The 21,581-nt window shown below is 49.0% G+C and overlaps 1 protein-coding gene across 1 annotated transcript in view; it reads left to right on the top strand.

Annotated features, from left to right (window-relative positions):
• Positions 1 to 21,581, top strand: part of LOC148163811 (xylosyl- and glucuronyltransferase LARGE1-like) — a 304,191-nt gene that overhangs the window by 234,974 nt on the left and 47,636 nt on the right. The window contains exons 3-4 of the mRNA XM_088025737.1: positions 2,934 to 3,235; positions 19,220 to 19,302. Coding sequence (XP_087881863.1) covers positions 2,934 to 3,235; positions 19,220 to 19,302 — 385 coding nt within the window. The remainder of the gene's footprint in view (positions 1 to 2,933; positions 3,236 to 19,219; positions 19,303 to 21,581) is intronic.

Genomic DNA, 21,581 nt, shown 5'->3' with positions numbered 1-21,581 from the left:
CAAGGAAGAGGAAGGCGGGGCCGCCTTGGGATAGCCTACCTTTAGAACAAACCAGAAATCCCAGGTCCACTGTTGATTGAGTACTTCCTGTATGCCAGGCGCAGGGCACAGCATATGTGGTGCCTTTCCTAACATCGGTTCCCTTCCTTGACACATGGCATTTACTATTTTGTGTGTTGTCTTCGGTGACAAATCTATAGAGCTTTAAAGGGGAGAAGACACCTGCAGACCTTTAAGAGCTAGGTTTGGTTAAAGCCATCTGGGGTCTAAAGAAGAGTAGACTATTGATCTAGCATTGCCTCCTTTGCCACCCCTGGAATTGTAATCGCTTGGGGACTACATAATTATGCCTTTATTTATAAGCATGTAATCAAAGAATTATAGGCATGCAAAATGGGGGGCTCTCGGGGGAGGAGTCAAAGGAAGTGATGTGGTCTGCTCCTCCACTTTGCCTCCCGATGAACTTGGACCTGCCTGAGGCTGAAGAGAAGTTTCAGAGATGCCACGGGTCAAAAATAAGCCAACGGTTGTTGGCCCTTTTCTCCCATATACTAGAGAACAGCCCTGTGTTGAGAAAATGTACAGCCTTTGACCCCCTAATTTATGTCATCAATGTATCCTACCCCAATACCACCTCCTCTTATTGGAATTATTGCCCACCGGGAGGCAGAGTGCTCAGAGCTTTGTATTTCCGTATCTTAAACCTCCCATCATGATTGTGAGGTTAGCATTCCTGCTCCTGTGTCAGAGCTCTGAGCATTTAAGTAATCCCTCCAAAAGAACAAATTTCTGGTTCCCCCTTTGTTGTGAATTTTCCAGAGCTTCTGGGACCCTGGTGTATTTCCAGAGCTTGCTGGATTCCTCCCCAAATGTCCCCAGGGTTTTTTTTCATAAGGACGAAGACCCCACAGGCCTCAGAGCATCTGTAGCCGTAACTCTGAGCATAAAAGCGGGAGCAGGGCCCCCTACAGTCATGGAGACCTTAGTTGCAGTCCCACTGCACCACAGTGGCAAAGCTTAAATGTTTCGAGTCTGTTTCCTTATCCGTAATGGAGACATCAGTTGCTACCTGCTTTGGCTGTGATCACCCAAGACATTATCAGCGTGAACTACCCAGCACTGCCCACATCTGTGGCAGACCCCACACAGAAGCGTCACTCTGCCCGCTGCCGGAAGCTGGATGCCCATCTCCTCCCACCCTTGCTTGAAGGGTCGATGACAGTTGAGCAAAACACAGTTGCTGCTAGTGGCCTGTTTGTTTCCATCCTCGGTGGCACTGATTTGGTTTTTACCAAACAGGGAAACAGGTTTCAAAAGCCGGGGTCGGAGCTTGTGATTGGCCAGCTCAGTGACAGTACAGCCCTCATCAACCTGTGATTTCATATACCCACACACTCCGCCTCGGCCTTTGATCTGTGGTCCCGGGCAGTGGAATTCAGTGAGTCCGAGATGCCACATTAATAGGAGAGGGCCAGGAGCTCAGGCGTTTAACCCCAAGGCGATGAAGGGGGAGAAGAGTGAGTCATGTTTGTGAAGGCTCACAAGACACGTCACAAGGTTCTGGGCAGAGGCCGGGGCAGTACATCGGCACAGGTGAAGCCTGCGGGGTGTAATTCATTGCCTCCTTTGATCCTCAAGTTTTGTGAGTCACAGAGATGCTCTGGGACGGTTTGGAAGCTCAGTGGGGTCTGGGCAGGAAGAAGAAGAACTCGAAGTATGAAAAAAGAGAAATTGCAGATTTTTTGGGCAGGCAGCTAAGAGGGGATAATTTTCTAGAGATGTCGTTTTTGCTTGGTCGCCTCGAAGGATCCCGGCATTTCGGCAGCACAGGAGCAGAGAGGAGGGACAGCTTTGGCTGTGTCCTGTCCCTGGTGCACCTGTATACAAGGTGTGGCATGCTAAGTATCTTTGGGAAATGGGGATTTTACATTAATAAAATTTTTAAAAAATCCATAGTTCTCTGTAGGGCTGATTATGAAGCTGTTTAAGTGGAGCATGTACAGGTTCAGGCCTAAGACAGCCGTGGGTACAAATTCTGACTCCACTGTGTTCTGGTTGTGTGACGTTGAGAGACCTCCTATCCTTTCTGTGTATGATATAAATGGAGTGTTGCTGGCAACAGTGACTGCTTTTCTGGGAATACCTTGAAGTTAATTACACTCCTTTCTTCTCCTTTATTGCACTTGATTATTTGACTCTTGGCTTGGACACATGTATCCACCCTGTGGCATCTATCAGATGGTATGATACGTTACCACAAAGATAAGTATGGCCTGTGCTTTGTTCTCATTGAACTATCAGCCTTCACAGGAAACATCTGCTAAAACAATTGACCAAGTACAGTATGGTAGTTTGTTTTTCAATAGTGATATGTACAAAAATAAAATGTGTTAGAACAGCCTGAAGATTTTGCCTGCACACTGAAGAAGGCTTCCCCGGGAGCTGAGGCTTCTGAAACAGGGTTTTGAAGGATGAATAGGAGTTCCCATAGGAAGGAATAAATAAACCTTGTCATTATTATTGTCTGTTCTTTTTACTCCTTTTTGCTCTCTTCCACTTTCTCCTTTTCCTCTTTCCCCTCTACCTGCTAGTCCTTCCTTCACGTTCCTATTTTATGGAGAACAAGAATGTCCACCTGGAAATGTTCCAAGTAGGGAAGGGAAGACGGTGTATTTAATTGGGAAACATTACGATTGTCTTCTCTAAACAGCATGTGCATTTTTATCACCGCAGTTAAGTCCTTCTGTTCTCAGCTTTGTCCCCAGGTCAGTCTGGATGCATTTATTTGTCACTCTGTTGCCACCCACTTGCCCTGGTCAGTGGGATTGTGAAAGGAGCCTCCCGCGTAGAGACAGATGCGTGGGGTGTCGGGCGGGGCTCGCGGGGTGTTTCGCCCCGGCTAACCTGGTCTTTCCCCCGCCCTCCTCCCCCAGATGGGAAGCCGGTGTCCCTGTCGCCGCCGGAGTCGCCGCCGCACAGCCCCCGGTACGCCGCCGCCGGCCAGCGGGAGCGCGAGAGCCTGGAGGTGCGCGTGCGCGAGGTGGAGGAGGAGAACCGCGCGCTGCGCCGGCAGCTCAGCCTGGCGCAGGGCCGTGGCCCGGCGCACCGCCACGGCAACCACTCCAAGACCTACTCGGTGGAGGAAGGAACCGGGGACAGCGAGAACCTTCGCGCCGGCATCGTGGCGGGCAACAGCTCCGAGTGCGGGCAGCAGCCGGTCGTGGAGAAGTGTGAGGTAAAGAGCATCCGGAGGCCCCCTGGCCCTCCGCCCTCGCAGGTGCCACCGGGCAGCCGCGCCAGGTGCCCGGAAAGGGCCGGCATTCTTGACTCGGGCCCGAATGCAAATCCGGCACCGCCCCTAACCTTGCTGTGTGTGGCCTGGCCAGTCCTTTAGCCTCTCTGAGCCTTGGTCTTCCCATCTGAGAAATGGGCGCAAGAGGGCCTCCACCACAGAGATGTTAAGAGGAGCAAAGGGATGGAAACTACCGCTTGTTTCTTGGCGGTTCATTGTGACCCACTCGGGATTTCTGCACCTAGCTGTCATCCATCCTGGGGATGCTTCTTACTTATACTACAGTGTGAGTGGCGCACATGGAGTTGTGGCCCTGTTGGGTGGTTGCCTTGGCCTCCTTCTTACTTTATAATCAGCTCCTGGAGTTCAGAACCAGAGACTTGTTGCTTCCCTGGGGCGGTGATTTAACTTTCGTGGCTTCATATCCTGCCCCCCCCCCCCCCCCACCTCAGAGTGTGCTTTCTGTGTTAGTAATTCTTTGGACATCTGGAAAACTTACCACTCCCTCTCCCTCCCGTCGTCATCCTTCCCATTTGTACATCCGTGCTTAGGTCTGCCCTGAGCACACATACACACATGCACACACACATGCTCACATTCTGTTTCTTCCAGTTCCCCGGGACAGGAATTAGAGCAGCCCTGTTAAGAGCAAAGCCTTATGTGACCCAGAGAAGCCTGAGTTCATATCCCAGTTCTGGTGCTTTCTGCTGTGGGTGCTTGAGCAAGTTACCTAATCTCTCTGAACTTCAGATATCTCATCAATAAATTTGAGAAAAGAAGTTCCTGCTTCATGGAGGATTTATGAGAAGTAGATGGGATGGGTCATATAAAGCCACAGACAGTGCCTGGTACATAGTATGTTCTCAATTATGGTATTTTTTGAGGTTTTTTTTTTTTTTTTGAGAGCATGTATGCGAGCAGTGGGGATGAGGGTTGGGCCCAAGTGGGCTCCACGCTCAGCACAGAGCCTGATGGCGGGGCTCGATCCCACAACGCCAACACCATGACCCGAGCCTAAATCAGGAGTTGGACGCCCAACCAACTAAGCCACCCAGGCGCCCCATCAATTATGGTTAATTTTTATTTTTAGTTATCTACATTACCTGCTGCTGCTTTATTCCATTTCCTGGGCACATTGTCAGAATGTGGGACTTCAAACCTCCCTGAAAACACCTGGCGGACTGTAATGTTATTCACGTGAGGGTGGTTATTATGTTGCTGGTACTATATAGTCTGTCACAAGGGAATGGGGGGCTTACTAAGCAGCATAGACTCCATTCTGGAGAAGGTCAGCAGTGAATGAGGAGAGCCCCCTGGGTCTAGTAGAATTTCTCATGGCTTCTCAAGCCTGGTTGAGGTGTGGAGAGGTGGACAGTGGTGGATGGAGCCTGTCCAGTGAGGAATGGACATGTGAGTATATAAAATGTGAAGTAAAGCATTGTCCTAGCAAGAAAGAATGCAGGACATGGTGAGTTGATCAGTCTGGAAGTCCAGAGAACCTGGACCGGGAAATGGTTGCACTGGATTATCATTCATTTTTTCGTTCAGCGGACAGTCCCTGAGCCTCTGTTACGTGTCTCACACTGTTGGCCGTGCTGGGAAATATCAGTGAACAAAAAAAGAGACAAAACTCCCTTTCTTGTTCTCCTGTTGAGGTGGGACATGGAGAAAGAGATGCTCAAGAAATTGAGAAATTCAAACGTCAGGAGGTGTTAAATGCCGTGCCTTGGTTCAGCCCTGCCCACGTGCCAGGTCCCGTCCATTTATTCCTCCACAACCATCGCCAGTGGCCTGAGGTCCTAAACGTCTCTTTCTTACATCTTCAGCAGTGCTAACAGACTCCCCTGCTTCTGGCTGGCTTGGGAGGACCCTAATTTGGGGAACTTCCCTTCTTGCCTGGGAGAAGGCTTGCTGGCATTCTTGCAGGTTCTCTGCTCTCTGGTTATGGCCCTGGTGTCCATTCAGAGTGGGCGACAGAACCCTGCCCACTAGGTGGGACGGCCCAGGGGGAGGAAGTGTATTTACGTTATTATGAGTCAGACTGACTCAAAGCACTGACTGAGAATCAAGGAGGTAAAAAATGGCAATGAGAAAGGAAAAAAGGAGTCGGGGAGACAGGCGGAGCAGTGGGGGAAGGTGGGGGTGGGGACTTTCTCTTCCTACCACGGTCTGTCTCCCCAGTGCTGTTTCCTGAGAGACACATCCTATTTCTAAAGAGGGCTTCTGCCCGGAGTGCCCCACAGAGTAGCGTAGACAAAACCGCTCCTAAAGCTGGGAGACCCGAACCTAAATCCTGGCCCCATGCCCACGTAGTGCCCTACGTGGCACTCAACAAGTTATATCATTTTTCCATGTCTCGGTTTCCTCGTTTGTAAATTACCAAGAAAAATCAAGTTCCTGCCTGGTTTGTACTATGTCAGTGGTGACCACAGATATTAGAGCCGGAGGCAAACTCTAAGAGAGTTGTTATTGGCATTAGATTTCATGGTGAAGTATCAAAATATCCCACCTGACAGTAGCTTTGCATCTTACTTCTCCTTATGCTTGACAAGTCTGGAGGCCTTTTTCAATAGGGATGTCCATTTTGGGGACGCGGGCTTCGGTGATGTTTCACTCAGCTTACTTGCCTGGCGTTCCCAAGGTCATCTCGTCCATGATGACTGCCACAGCTTTGGTCCTGTCTCCACATTCCAGCTGACAGGAAAGCCGCGGTGTTAAAGTGGGGCACGCCGCCTCCCTTTCATAACACGTGTTAGACACATCACAATCTGTTCCTCTTGGGGCACACTGACAGAAGAACTTCCCTGTAGGACTACCAGGAGCTGCCACCTAGCTGCAAGGGAGCCTGCAAAAGGTAGGTTTTTATTCAAGGAAGCCACGTTCTCTGCTAACAGTTTGGAGCACTGCTTCTAGAACAGATGTCATGGTTACAATGAACATTCTTTATCACGTGGGCTGTGCCCAAACTTGGTGGTCAATTAGAATTACATACCAAAAATGCATATTCATGGGACCCACCCTAGACCTACTCATCAAGAATCTCTGGGTGTAAGTTGCAAGAGCATGAGCATTAAAAAAAAAAAACCAAAACAAAACTGTGCAAGTGATTCTGAGATAGTAGGGGTTGTTTGAAAGCCACTGCCTGAAGCCACAACCCAAACAATGGGGTGCTCTTCATGCCCGTTCTCTTTGAGAGATGAAGTAGCAATATAGGAATTCAGACCTGGGGATTGTTGATTCTTCTCATAATTTAGTTTTTTATCTTTTGCACCTGAGAATTAAAGTTTCCTTCGTTTTTCTTCTCTTTGCCTGTCTTGATAATGTTATTTCCTAGACCCTTGAAGTTAGTTTTGGTAGAATTGTCTGCGTTGCAACCCTGGTCCCGTTCCAAGCCACCACAGATAAATTTGAAAGTCTTGATCTGCTGGCAGCTTATTTCGAGGTGGTCTCCTCCGGGGACACCTTGACCTTGAGATGCTGACTTCATACCCATTCCAGTGTAATACTTTCTCTGTCGCCATTGCTTGGCATCTTTAAGGATTTTAGTGAAGAAGCCATAGAAGCAAACAAGAAACGTCAGTCAGCGAAGTCCAAATAGAAGCCTCCCTTCATTGAGACACTTGGCGATTACAAGCGCCGAAGCCGGTCCTGACGCCCTGTCAGAGCTCAGCACCTCGTCACGGAGGACGTTGTGAGCCTCCCTCATTGCACTGAAACTTCTCTGGGGTATGACAAGTATTTCTGAAAAGTCTTCTGTAATGATGCCCAGGCTGTCAGCCGAGGTATCTGGTGATGGAAACAATGGGCCCTGTCCAGTCCTGGTGCCCTCTTACCGCTCTTAATTATGTGGCCTCCAAAGAGCTGTTGTAGTCTTGCCTTTCTCTGTTGTCAGGGCAGTGGTGTTTCAGCAACAGACTGGTTTCTGCATGCTGCGGAACTTCTGCAGCAGAGTCATCCTCTGTGCTGTCTGCTTGGGCCTGCGGCATTCTTGCAGGTTCTCTGACAGAAGAACTTCCCTGTAGGACTACCAGGAGCTGCCACCTAGCTGCAAGGGATACTTTTCTTGCACTTCTGGTTCTGGTCCGTTCTAGCATCAGCTCTGCTACAGCAGAAAAGTCACTGGGACTGGGGTCCGAATTCCTGACTGGGAGTCTTTACTTTGTCAGTCACTAGTCGTATGACCTGGGGTAATTTAGCGACTTTCTTAGAGTCTGTGTCGTCATTACAAAAATGAGAATTTATAATCTGCTCTTCCCAGTGCAGTTGTGAGGATGAAAATGGGCTAGCAGGTGGGAAACCAACTCTGTAGGAGCATCACTTACTCTGCGTGTTCCAGTTACCTAATGCTGCCTAACGAACACCTAAAATGTTGCAGCTTAAAACAACACAGGTCATTTTATTAGCTCTCATGGTTTTTTTGGGTCAGGGATTTGGGAAGGGCTTTGGTGTGCAGTTCTTGTTTGGAGTCCCTCATACACGTGTTGTTAGTTTGTGGCTGGAGCTGAACAGTGAGGGCTGGGGCTGTGGGCGCTGACACAGCGTCCCTCTTCCCTGTCATAGACTCGGGGCCTCTCCATGTCCGTCTCTGTGGCCAGCTTGAACTTCCCTACAATATGGCGGCCCCAGGGCACTAGGCCGCTTCCCTGGCCGCCGAAGACTAAATACAAGTGTTCAAGTGACGGAGGCAGAACAGAAACATTTTTTATGCCCTGGCCTCAGAGTCACATAGTGTCACTTCTGCTGATAGTGAAATCTTTTCATTGGAAGAGGCTCAAAAGCTCACCCAGTTTCACAGGGAAAGGTACATACCCCATCTCTCAGTGGGAGGAATGCCAGAGAATTGGCAGATGTCCTTGAATACAACAACAATTGATGCTGTTACCATGGGAGGTCAGGTGAATGGTGCATTCTCATGTGAGACCACCATTATGGAAGTCTGTCTCTCCTCCTCCGTCCTTTGAGCTTCATTTCTTGGTTGTAATGTAATAGTAATAAAGGTTAACATTTACTCAGCCTTTAAAGTGGATCAGACACTGTGCTAAAATTTACATAAAATAATTTACATAAACTATCTCATTCAATCCACACAGCATACTTTCTTCATTTGACACATTAGAAAGTTTCAATAATTATTTCAAAGTCCTGCTACCAGAAGAGATGGAGCTCGAATTTAAACCTAAGCGGTTTGCTTCTAGAACCTGTACTTGGGGAGGGGGAGGAGAAATGCCTGGGTGGCTCAGTCAGTTAAGCGTCTGCCTTCAGCTCAGGTCATGATCCCAGGGTCCTGGGATCGAGTCCTGCATCAGGCTCCCTGCTCAGCGGAGAGTCTGCTTCTCCCTCTTACCCCTCCCCCTGCTTGTGCTCTCTCTCTCAAATAAATAAAATCTTAAAAACACACACACAGCTGCTTGTGTGTGCGCTCTCTCTCTCAAATAAATAAAATCTTAAAAACAAAAAAAAAAAGAACCTGTACTTGGAACCATTGCCTTACCACTCTGTGAATTAGAGCGTCCGGGACCCACACTCCCATGAGCTTAGAGCCCCAGTCCTAGTCTGTGCCTGGCAGGTGCCTCATCTCAAAGACTTCAGGGTTACCGGGCACGATGGGGGTCATCTTTCACCTTGGGGGCTACAGCAGCTCCGTGGGGGTAGTCATTTCTCAGTAGGTCGAGGCAAGGATGTATCTGTTCTTTTAAAAGAAGTTATATTTAAAATTGCCTTCCAGATTGTGAGTATTTATTAGCTCAGTACGGATGTACTATTTTGCTTTAGCCATTATGTTTATAAAACTGGACACCTTGTGCCTTCATTTCCTGGGCCCCTAGAAGCACAGCATTTTGATCTATTGCTTTTACTTCATTTTAGAGAATTTTATGAAATAACTCAGCAGTGGAGGGGTTTTGCCTGCCACCTCTCATATTCACGTGGCTATCAGAAGATAGTGCTGTAGCATTTGGATTCACATTTTATTAGCCTCATAGGTGGTCTTCCGGGCTCCTTCAAGGATGTAAGTGTGCTAAAATAGTTTCCCTAAATATCAGGCCCTGGAGTTAGGGAACATTATAGTTGGAAGAAACCTAGCAGGATTTTCTTCGGCGATTTTGGGAACCCTTGCTCCTGTAGTGGTTACTTAGGTTACCTCCCCTACCCAAGTCTAGTAGTTATTGATGGCTTCATCATTGATGGCTTCAAGTTATCCCCCAAACCTAATGACTTCAAATAGCAAGCATTTATTTTGTCGTACAGTTTGAGAATCAGGAAGTCTGGAAGCAGCTTGTACGTTGTGTCTGGAGGGTTCTCCTACGTTTGCAGTTACAATTTCTGCCAGGGTGGCTGTCACTGGTAGGCTTGATCTGCTTCGGAGATGGCACGCTGGCGTGGCTGGGACCTCAGGTCCTTAGGATTGCTGGCGTGTTCTCGCACTGTAGCAGCTCGCTGTCCCCGGAGTAAGGGATCAAGCAGAACAAGGCAGAGGCCACAGTCTTCCCTATGACCTTGCCTTGGATATAATACACTGTTAGTTCTGCCAAGCTCTATCAGTCATACAGACTGACCCTGATACAGTGTAGGAGAGGCTCTACCAGGGCTGCAGGGATCACTGGGGACAGTCTTGGAGGTGGCCACCACACCATGACCCTGACTAGGGGTCCCGTCTCTTACAGCCTCCTGTCTGTGCTTACTCCAAAGGAGTCCTGCCCTGATCTGCTTTCTGTATCATGCTCTCTTATTACATGTTATTTCTTTTGAAAATGTGCCATTAACAACAACAACAAATAAAGATGCAACCTTCTCATTTTAAAGATGTTGACGGTAAAGCAGAGCAAGATAAGAAGTCTGTCCTGGTTTTTGCACAGTAGCTCCCATGGCCCAAATAATGAATGATTCCAGTGGCTCATCTCCTCTTTCCTCTGTCTTCTGCCCTCTTGTATGGGAGGTGGATGAAGGCGGCACCAACATTTGACACAGCAGAGGGAGTCGGGCAGCTCTGAAAGCCCTCCTTTCAACCGTGAGGGAAGGACTATCCCAGTCCTTACTTGAAGGACAGTTGGGGTAAGGGCAGAAGGAAAGAAACTGACGCCTGACTTTCAAGAATATTTAAGGCTCAAGGCCTTGAATGTAGAGCCTTCAGCATACTCTAGACTCTTATAGGAATAATAATTAATACTACTGATTGCTGACGCCTCTCTTCTAACTTACATGACCCCAGGCTCTAATCCCTTTACGTGAATCATCTCAGTTAATATGTCCAGCAGACCTTGACAAATTCTTACCCCCCGCCTTTTTTTAATAGATGAAGAAACTGAGTTCCCAGCAGGTGCTGGTATATCTTGAGAGATGGGGAGGAGTTTGATATGTGAGGTGAAGCACCAGGGCATCCCAAACTGAGAGCACATTATGGAAGCAAGGAAACCTCTTGAGTCTTCCAGGTTGATCAGAGCATGAGCACCGTGAAAGGAGGAGGCAAGGCGTTGGTGATCACGTCTGCTTTCACTTTTTGTGCAAGTATCTGGTACCAGACACTGCACTTGTACATGTGTTAGCTCCTGGACTCAATTATCGTAAAGTTTTAACTAGGGAAGCCTGAGCTTAGTGAGGCCACATAGCTGAAAAATGTGGGTCTCCAGTTATAAATCTCTTTTGTTTTTAATTGTGGTACAACAAAGCCATGTAACCTGAAATTTACTCTCTTAAAAATGAAGTGTGCATTTCAGTAGTGGTCAGTGTATTCCCATCGCTGTGCAACAGATCTCTAGAACGTTATCATCTTGCAGAATAAACTATACCCGCTCCCATTTTTCCCTCCCCTCCCCTCGCCCCAGACCCTGGCAACCACCATTCTGCTTCCTGTAAATTTGTCTCCTATAGGTACTTCATATAAGTAGGATCAAACGGTACTTGTCTTTTGGTGACTAGCTTATTTCACTTAGCATGATGTCTTCAAAGTTCACATTGTAGCGTGAGACAGGATTTCCTTCCTTGTTAAAGCCGAATAATATTTCATTGTATGTCTGGACCACATTTTGTGTACCCATTCATCTGACGGTGGACACCCAGGCTGCTTTCCCTCTCTTGGTATTGTGAATAATGCTGCCATGAACATGGGTGTGCGCACCTCTCTTGGAGATCTGCTTTCAGTTCTTTTGGATATATACCTCGAAGTTAGGATGGCTGGATTATATGGTGATTCTGTTTTTAATTATTCCAGGGACCACCATATTCTCTTCCACAGCAGCTGCACCATTTTACACCCCCAGCAACAACACACAAGGGTGCAGTTTCCCCACATCCCTGCCACACGTTGTAAATCTTAATACATATACTCTTCTGTTTCCTCTGCTAGAGAAGTCGACTGCAGACAGATCACCAGGGACTTTGAAAGAATACATCATGTGGCCATGTCACACCTCCACGTTTGCCTCCCTGCCCTGTACCACCCCCGGCTTAGGGTGCTGTGAAGTTTCACATGCAGTTTGTGAAGGCAGGTCCTTGGGGCCGGAGTCTGAAGATGCTGGGGTTTATTGGCAGTGGCTGCCCCAGGGGGGGCGGCTCTCTGCAGCCAGGCGGATCCTGGCCCCCAGGGCAACACAGACCTCACTGAAGGGCATTTGGGCAGCCTATCACAGCATCCGCTGTGCTCAGGGGGTTGCAGGTAGCCCCCTGAGTGTTCTCTCTGCTTCCAGCTTCCTTGCTCCCTTCCCCACCCCCACCCCTGCACATGCACACAGAGCTAATCTGTTCTCAACTGGTAGCTCGAGTGAGTCTTTTAAAATTTAAGTTGGAGCATGCCATTTCTCAGCTCTGAACCCTCAAGTGGCTTCTCTCTTCACACTTTTTGCAAAGGCCCATGCACTCTAGAAGGTCTGCCTTACTCCCCAGCTTTCTCCTTGTGGACTCATTGCCACACAGCCTGGTCTCCCTCTTTTGCTCCCTTCTTTTCCCCAGCACCTACGAGGGAGTCTGGCACAGAGAAGTTGCACTGTTGACACTTGCAGAATGGCCATGTGTTTTGGCAACGTGTGCGGGCTTTTTGGGTCAGGGGCGTCATTCTGTAGGTAGGAGCGTGGCGTGTGCCGTCCGTGGCAGGTCAGTATGTGCCTGTGTTCAGACAGCCCACCTGTCCCAAATGTGAGTCTTCTGTAGCAGTGAAGCTTCTGCTTGACCCACCCTAAAATCAGCCTCACCCTTTTCGTATGTTCTTCACGTAGCATTTGGGTATCTGACTGCTAGGGGTACTCTGTTGTTTGTCACACAGAGAAGCCCTAAAGCAGGCCGGAAGTATGCAGGGTGGAGAATGCCAGGTGGTTCATTCATGTGTTCTCTGTTTCTTAGGCCTTGACTATGGAGAAGGTGCTCGAAGTCCCCATTCGCGGTGTGGCCCTTCGCTGTCTTCATACTGGCCTACCTCACTGAGCCCCTGGCAGCATGGATACCATTACAATCAGGAGGTGTCCACTCTTACTTGTAAATTATTTTAATTTTTTTTATAGATTTATTTTTATTATTTTAGAGAGAGCAAGAGTGAGCGTGAGCAGGGGGAGGGGCAGAGGGAGAGGATCCTAAGCAGACTCTGTGCTGAGCACAGAGCCCATTGTGGGGCTCAGTCTCACAACCCTGAGATCATGACTGAGCCAAAACCAACAATTGGACCCTTAAGCGACTGAACCCCCCAGGCATCCCTATTTTTAATTTTTTAATCAAAATATAATTGATACACAATAGGAGGTGTCTACTTTTGTCTTCTACAGGGTTGAGATAATTTTGTCTTTGGGGTCCATGGTTTAGTATTTAGAGGAGACAGAACTTGATCACTGACTTCCCAAAAGAGTAGAGATGCGCTGGAGGTTTGTAAGATGAGTTTAGGCGGCTCATCAGCAATACATTGCTTTCATTTTCACAGTTCTTTGTGTGTCTTATTGAGACCCGGTAGCATGGGCTTAACAGCAGGACTTTGAATTCAGCCCCTCGATTTGCCGCCGACTGGCTGAGCCACGGGACGTTGGATGAGAATGTCACCACCCTGTCTCACTCTTCATCTTGAATTTTGGAAAATGCTGGATATTAGGAGGACTCTACAGGAATCCCGCCTTCTCCGTGGTTTCACTTTCCACAGTTACGGTTACCCGTGGTCAGCTGCAGTCTGATCCTCCTGACGATTCATCAGGTCCTTAGTAGCCAGACGCTGTGTCAGAAGGCTGGCATCGGACCCCTGACTATAACTCAGCACCTCGGCATTTTATTATCTCCCATCATCCCAGGAAGAGTGGGTGAGGTAGAGTAAGATACTTTGAGAGAGACCGCAGTCATGTAACCTGTTACGGTATATGGCTATAATTGTTTTATTATTAGTTACTGTTGTTAATTTGTGCCTAATTTATAACTTAAACTTTATCATGGGGATGCATCTGTAGGAAAAAAACAATCTATATAGGGTTCAGTAGTGTCCACAGTTTCAGGTGTCCCTTGGAGGTCTTGGAAAGTGTCCCCTGTGTACTACTATATATAGAAATTCTACCCTCCTCCTTGTCTCGAGGATTCACCAAGGATCAGAGAGGTCAAGTCACTTGCACAAGGTCACTCAGCCGGCCAGAGGCAGAGCTGCAGCCAACACCCAGCTCTCCTGATCTCCACGGTTTTGTTCTTGGCACAGAAAAAGCCTGCATCTTGAGTCCTCCTTGCCTCATCCTCACCCTGAGAGAGTCATGAATTCCAAGACCTGGGGACAGTGATGGCGTGCTGTCTCTCGTTCTTTTATACAAGTGCAAGAGAAGGTGCTCTCCACTGGAGAGGTATTGGAAACGGATTCTTGGAACACCCCTCATACTCTGTGTGATCACAGCTAACGTCTGGTTGAGTTTTTACCCAGCAGTCTTCAAAGCACTTAGCTAGAGCAGTGGTTCTCAAAGTGTGGTCCCTGGACCAACAGCATCAGCATCACCTGGATGCAGGCCGTCCTCAGGCCCGCATGTCAACCTCCTAGATCAGAAACTCGGGGGAAGTGTTCCCTACCCCCTCCCCGCCCCCATCCCTCACTCTGTCAGAACAAGCCCTCCAGGGATCATGGTGCACACTGAGTTTGAGAGCCACTTATTCCTCATCCTCAACAACCCCTTGAGGATGCGTAGTGTTATGTCCCTGTTGTGTAGCTTGAGGGGGTTCAAGCACAGAGATGTTGAACAACTCCGTATGCTATTCAGGCATTCGGTAAGCAGCGTCCATTCACTAGGGGCACCTTCTTGCTCTCGTTGGATGCTCACAGTGACCCAGCGCGGTGCCCATTTTTAGTCTCCATTTTATAGGCAAGCCGGGAAGGCCCAGGGACATGAAGCGATGCTCCACGGTCATATAGCAGCAGCTCAGCTTTGACGTGGCAGTTCAAACCGGATCTCTTCACTCTGGTTGGGTTTTCCCCACAAAGCCACCCCCGCCTCTGGCCCTGGCTGTGTGCTTCTCCCCAGCCGCCTGTCCCCTGGGAGGCCTGCCTCCCCTCCCCTCGTCCCCAGCATGGAGGTCTGCCGCTGTCCTGCCGCTGAGCCTGACTTTTCACAGCACAGGTACTGGTGCTGCAATGGGTTTCCCCTCTCTCCTTGCCGGCAGTGTCCCCGACAGGACGTGCTCGCACTCAGTTGTGCCCCAGACAGAGTGCCTCGCAGGGAGTACCAGGCCCTCCGGGTCCTGCGGCTCCTAGCGTTCCTGGGGGCAGCACAGCTGGGCACAGCACTGATTACTTGTGCCAGGCTCACACCTTGCCTGCCATCCCTTAGTTTCTTCTGGATTTCTTTTGGGACTCTTTTTTCCCCCTGCATCCCTATTTGAAAAAAACCCCGTGGGGATTTTTCTTGTGTGTGTTGGGGTGGGGGCAAGGGGGTGCGGAACACAGAGAATGTTCTTTTTCTGGTTCCAGTGAAGGCTAACAAGCAGAGAGCTACAAATCCCAGCTGGCCCTGAATGTCAGGAGTGACGGTTGCCCTGGTGGAGTCACTGGAATGCCCTCTCCTCCCTGCCGATCCCTGGCATCCTCTTGGTCTAGGTGGCTCAGGCTACTCTGGCTTGCAAGGACACTGAGCTCGCCGGTCTGCGGAGCCTTCCCGGTCTCTGATGGGATTGGGTAGCGGTCGTTCTCCCTCTTCACTTGGCCCTGGGGGACTGATTCACCTTTCTGTCTTCTGAGCACAACACAGGGCCTGGCACGTTAGGGACTCCAGAAACGCCTGTGTCAGGCCTGGATCCTTCTTCCAAGTCCTAGAAGTAAACATCACCCACTTGGCCCTAGTTGTCTACGTCATATCTTCAGGTACAGCTCGTGGATGTGTGCTGAGCACCAGGGTCAGGACTGGAGGGAGTGAGCAGGATGCTCTGTGGGCTTCCTTAGAAAGAACCTGTGGTTCATGTGTCTGAGAACTTTGTCAAGCTGCTTAAAATTTATAAACACAACTCACACATTCTCCAGTGCAATTCTGTTGGTGCTCTCCTGCCTCGTTTCACCTTCGGGATCAGCAGTTTATCTCTGAATGCCTCAGAGCCACCTGTGCTTCCCTTCCAGCCACCAGGACTGATGCAGGGCTAAGGAAGGGTCACTGGAACTGGTCAGGCCCTAGAAGGAAACTGATGGCACACACAGACGAGCTGGGAAGGGTTTGAGGCAGGGCCACAGGCATGGGAGCCAGTGAGGGTGGTGGAGCTCCCTAGAGAGAGTCACTACAACCCCTGGGCCCATAGGGCACGAGGCAGGTGGCCTTAAGGAGCCCAAGAGAGCCGGAACTCTGGGAGAGGGTTTCTGAAAGGCGCAGGGGATCTGACCTCTCTTTCCACCTGCCATCAGGCGTCCCAGTGACCAAACTCAACCAGAAACCCGAGGCAATGGGAGCCCAGTTACTCATTCTGTAAAGTCAGGGGCTCAGGCATGGAGCAAATTAGGGGTACCTGTTTGGGGCAGGAGTGAATTGGAAGAAGAGTGAGTTTGGAGGAGCAGATAACATCATCACCCCCAACCCCCCTCCGAGCTTTGTGACCAGTAAAGGCAAGTATGACATCCATATAAAATATAAGGAATTCTTGTGAGGGGACAGTGGTCACTGAATCTGATATTCAGACCCGTCACTCTGATGAGGGGAATGTCCCAGTAGTTGTGGCCATTGGTCGGTCCTCTTTAAGTCACTACATGCAAACACTTAAAACCTGGACTTCGTAGCTTCCGAGCCAAGTTATCATGGTGAGACCATATTTGTGACTGTGCTCTTTCAAGGAGCGTTCATCCCTGTCCCCTGTTCACTCCGAACCCCAGCCCCCGACCCATTCTTGGCATTCACTCCCGGCCCCACAAAAAGTTGGGACCATCCAGAACTCCAAGGCATGTTCACGGCACTCCCGATTTTCTGCATTCCCGGGGAACAGGGCCTGGGCTCTGCGGCTCCGGATGATGAATTTATTCATGGTGGCAGGTGTATTGGACGAAACTGAAGAGTTTGGAAAATTATGTAAAATGTTTGCGAATGTGCACTCTTGTGCTTACATCTAATGGGCCCATTTTCAAAAGCCCCTGAACCCTGAAGCCCAGACAAAGTTTGATATCTGGGAGGCCATGTGTTTAAATATTTGTGATTCCAAAGAGCCTGATTCAGCTTTTATGCATTCTTGTCCCCTTCCTGGCTATGTCTCCCACGTATAGGCGTTTTCCTATTCATTTCCTTCGTGATTTAAATGGTGACAGTGGCATTCCGCTTTACAGTCTCTCATGCTGAGTCTTTGGGAGATGATATCCAGAGATAAGCGATGGTGTCTTCGTTTTACAGGTGGAGAAATTAAGATATGCATAATATGGTCTAATTTTTTTTTAATTTTTAATTTTTTAATTTATTTGAGAGAGAGAATGAGAGAGAGGGCATGAGATGGGGGAGGGTCAAAGGGAGAAGTAGACTCCCTGCCGAGCAGGGACCCCCCCCCCCCCCCCGCCGATGCAGAACTCAATCCTGGAACTGCAGGATCATGACCTGAGCCGAAGACAGTTGCTTAACCAACTGAGCCACCCAGGCGCCCCAATATGGTCTAATTTTATGTGAGACGAGGTTGGGTTGGTAGCTCGTGGGTCTGAGTTTCCCCACACGCCCTCTTGCTTCTTTCTGGAAGCTGAATTTCCTCACAACAGCCCTGTGAGCTTTGGGGCAAGGTAATTCTCTATTGTGGGGGCTGCTTTGTGCCTCGTAGGGGGTCGAGCAGCATCTCTGGTCTCTGCCCACTTGATGCCATAGCCCCGCACATCCCCAGGAGTGACCACCGAAAAGGACTCCAGACAGACTTTGTCCGATGTTCTGGGCAGGGCAGGGGGGATGACTTTTGCCTCCTATTGAGAACCACTGGCTTCCAGCAGAGGAATTTTAAATCCTGGCCATCAGAGACTGTGAGTTAATTGGTCTGAGGTGGGGTTGGGGCACAGGATGTAGTTTAAAAATCTTTCCGGTGTTTCTGGTATGTTATAAGGATGAAGAATCTCTGTTCCACAGTTTGAATCCCACCTGTCTAAGCCCGAGTAACTTCCCTTGATGATGTTGTGGGTGGGGTGGTGAAGCAGGCCTGGGAGCCAGAGGTCATTGTTCTGAAAGCCTGTAGGGGAGAGTCCAGGATATCAGAACTGCATTTTTCTTCCCTTTCCCCCCCCTTTTTTTTACTTTTTACTTTAAAGTAATTCTAGACTCCTAGGGAGTTGCAAAAGCGGTGCATAGAGTCAACAGAACTGTGTTTTGAACTGGCTGATTAGAATAACGGAGGTCCAGAAGCTGTGCCATTGGGAACCAAGGCTGTGAGTAGTTTCATTAGGTATTGGGTGCTGGAGGGAAAGTACTTGTTCTGCAGTCCTCCCAGGACAGAGCAAGGTGGGGTGGGTATTAGGCTGGTTTCAAGTCAAGGAAGGCTGCACATCAGTAAAAGATACATCGAGAGGTGTGAACCTTTCATTCTTGGAGCTGTTTTGAGAGGCTGGATGACTTTCTGTATGGGCTGCACTAGACCAGGGCTTCTCAATCTCTGTCAAGTTGCTGAAGCTCAGAGGGTAGCCCAGCCTGAGGGAGCCAGCCCTGCCTGGTAGCCTTGAGCTCTCGCTTGAAGAGATAAGCGACTTTGTATCCTATAATTCACGTACAGCCCACCGGGGTGCCAAGGGACCTCCCCTTTGGGAGGCTCGGCTCTAGAGATCATCTCTGCTGTGATTGGAAGGCAGTGTGCCCAACACCACATTCTGCTCTTGGTATTATCCCCTTCCGTACTCCATGACCTCCTGCAGGACGTGCCATGGCCCCTGTATTACTGTGAGTCACCTGATGCCACCACTTTCCCACAGTCACCCTGAGCTAAAGGACAGAGTCAGAGGAGATGGGCCATAAGGTCCCCTTTAATTCTGCCAGTCTTCAGTTCTTAGAATGATGTCCCAGCTGGCGCCCTTTTTATAGATGTACTCTTATAGACATTCCCATTGGTCTCTTGGCCCAATCAGGCACCCTTAATCTGAGACATCTTGCAAGAACATTTCCCACCTCCGAGCCATTGCTTCTCAGTCTAAGACCCCTGACTATCAGTTCTTCCTTTCGGAATGTATTTCTTTCTTCTCTCTTGTCACCCGTTGTCACGGTCTCCCAGCGTGGGAGTAGGAGACTCACCATTTGCCTGTTTGAGCCAATTGCCCTTTCTCTAGTCCCCAAAACGTAATTGCAAAGAGCCTTAACGATTGGTTTCCAAATGATGATTGCTCCATAAACTGATGAAAAGGGCCTTAATAAAACCATCTCAAGTTATTTTCCACAGCTGCAAACTATGCCCTTTGTTTTCTAACGATCCCATAAGAGATCAGGGTGATTTTTCTTTTCCACATGGTCTGAAGCACCAGGAAGGCCCTCTTCCATCTGTCTGACTTCTTGCCCTGTGTTCTTTGCTTCCCAGACAATCCACGTTGCTATCGTCTGTGCCGGGTATAATGCCAGCCGCGACGTTGTCACCTTGGTCAAGTCTGTCCTGTTTCACAGGTAAGCGTGGCCGTGGTACCCTGTGGGCTGGTGCGTGAGGCTTGGGCGCGCAGCTTGTGCATGTGACTCGTGCATGTGACTTGTGTGTGTGACCGCCAGCCTGCACGCTTCCTCAAGGGCGGGGTATAGAAGAGCAACATTTCTCATCAGTCACTGAAGCTGCCGTGAAAATGTGATTTTTGTCTGAAACCCTGGGGGAGATTATTGTGTTAATAATGTTTAACAGAAGCAATGAGGTGTTGTCCCACAATGTTTAGGATTGTAGCTCTTAGACCTAAGGGGACCCTTGAGGGACACTCCAAATTTGAGGCTTCCATTTCTTCCTTGGCCTTCCGTTGCCTGACAGTCACCAGACCCCTCTGTGTACACGCCCCTATTGATAGGTTGTGTGATGGACTGAACAGTATCCCCGTAAAATTGATCTATTGGAGCCCTCGCCCCTAATAACTCAGAATGCGAACTGTATTTGGAATTGGCCTTTAAAGGGGTAATTCAGTTAAATTGAGGCAATTATGAATGGACTGTAGTCTAATATGACTGGTGTCCTGATAAGGAAGGGAGATTGGGAGACAGCCTCACACAGAGCAAAGACCCATCTCCAAGCCCAGGAGGGAGGCCTCAGGAGAACCCAACCCTGCAGGCCCTGATCTCAGACTTCACCTGCCAGAACCGCAGAAACTAGGTTTCTGTTGTTTAAGCACCCCCAGTGTGTGGTATTTTGTTAGGACAGCTCTAGCAAACTGATAGAGGTTGCTTACTCTATTCCAACGTAGCCTGTCCCACGTTTGGGCGTTTCTAACCATCAGAAAGTCCTGTCTTATATTAAACCGAAGTTTTCCAGCCTGTAGCTGCTGTCTGTGGGTCCTAGTGGATTCCCATGGAAACGGCCCTACAAACAATGGGGTCCTTTTCCACCTGGAAGTGATCTGCCTCTCCCGAGTCATCTCTTGTCCAAGTTAAACTCCTGCCACTTGCTTGTTCTTTTTAACAGGGACTTTCTTCTGTTTTCACTGTTCAGCTTGATGGATATCTAGACTGACTGACGGTGTATCCAGAATTGAGTCTGTAGTTCCAGCCAGTGTCCTTGGCTCTGTTCTAACATTCTTACCAAGGGTTTAGATGAAGCTTATTCGTGGCTGTAGCCAAGATCCAGAAGGTTCTGAGCAGTAGGAACAGTGGTGAAAAGCTCTTAGAGCTCAACAAACCAAAGATCACTGTGAAGTTAATGCCCAAATCTAGCGGTCAATGGCCGCAGCAGAGATGGGAGGTGTGGTGGGCACCCAAGACCGGCAGGCCATGCAAGAAACTGACTGTTGGTTCCACTTTCTCTCTCAGACCCCCACCCAGCCCCTCTGTGATGCACTTGGGCGTTTTCCCTCTTCATAGTGTTAATTTCTTCCCTTTCTCTTCATCCCTACTGCACCTGGCACAGTTAAGGTCTGCATGTTCTCTCTCCTCCACCAGGCCTTCCAGTCCCCACAGAGCCAGCCTCTAAGGCCAGGTGGTATTTCAGAAAGGCAAATCTGATGTCTTCAAACCTTTCATTGGCTTCTTGTCATGGAGGGGAGAGAATCGAGTTTCTTTACCATCAGGTTAGAGACCACACAGACCCGTCAGGGCCTGCTGTTATCCTCAGCATGCTTTCTCTCTCTTCCCCTTGCTGGGGCTTTACTTTCCAGCAACACTGACCTGCTCATAGTTTTCACCCTCTCCCGGGTGTGCCCTGCCTGCTGTCGTCCCCATGCCGCTCTGTTTGTCCCTTCCTCACCTCCTCCCTCCTTTTTCCCCCTCCCAACTTTGCAAACTCCTTATCCTTCTAACAGGAGGCCCACCAGTACCGGTCATTCTGCGCTAGGGCTCTGCCTTCTCCCAGCCCACAATACCCTGTGCATCTTTTTATCACTGTACTTAGTACATTGTCTTTTATTTATTCACGTTGTGTCTTCTGTAGTAGAATATGGGACTTCTGGGGACAGAAAGCATGCCTTAGATTTCTGGATTCTCCGTATCTTAGGGAAGGACTTCCTAAGTGTTAGATGCTCAGTCAATGTTTACTTGTTTAACTAGTGCATCTGGGAAACTTCATTAATAAATAACCTGAAGATCTATTTATTCAACCAGTTAACTAATAGATCTAGCTCAGACCTGGTTTGATGACACAGTCATACCACTCTATACTGAGTGACTTTCAGCAGGTCATTTTAACCCTTTAGACTTTAGTTCTTAGGTCACTTAACTTTTGCTGTGTATCCGTGCACCCCAGAATTTATTAGGTTGAA

This window comes from Eumetopias jubatus, unplaced genomic scaffold (genome assembly GCF_037043125.1).
Source record: "Eumetopias jubatus isolate StellerSeaLion01/CBP00866 unplaced genomic scaffold, mEumJub1_p1.0 scaffold_8, whole genome shotgun sequence".
NCBI lineage: Eukaryota > Metazoa > Chordata > Mammalia > Carnivora > Otariidae > Eumetopias > Eumetopias jubatus.
Note: the sequence above shows the minus strand (reverse complement) of the source record. Positions and strands in the feature narration are given on the sequence as shown.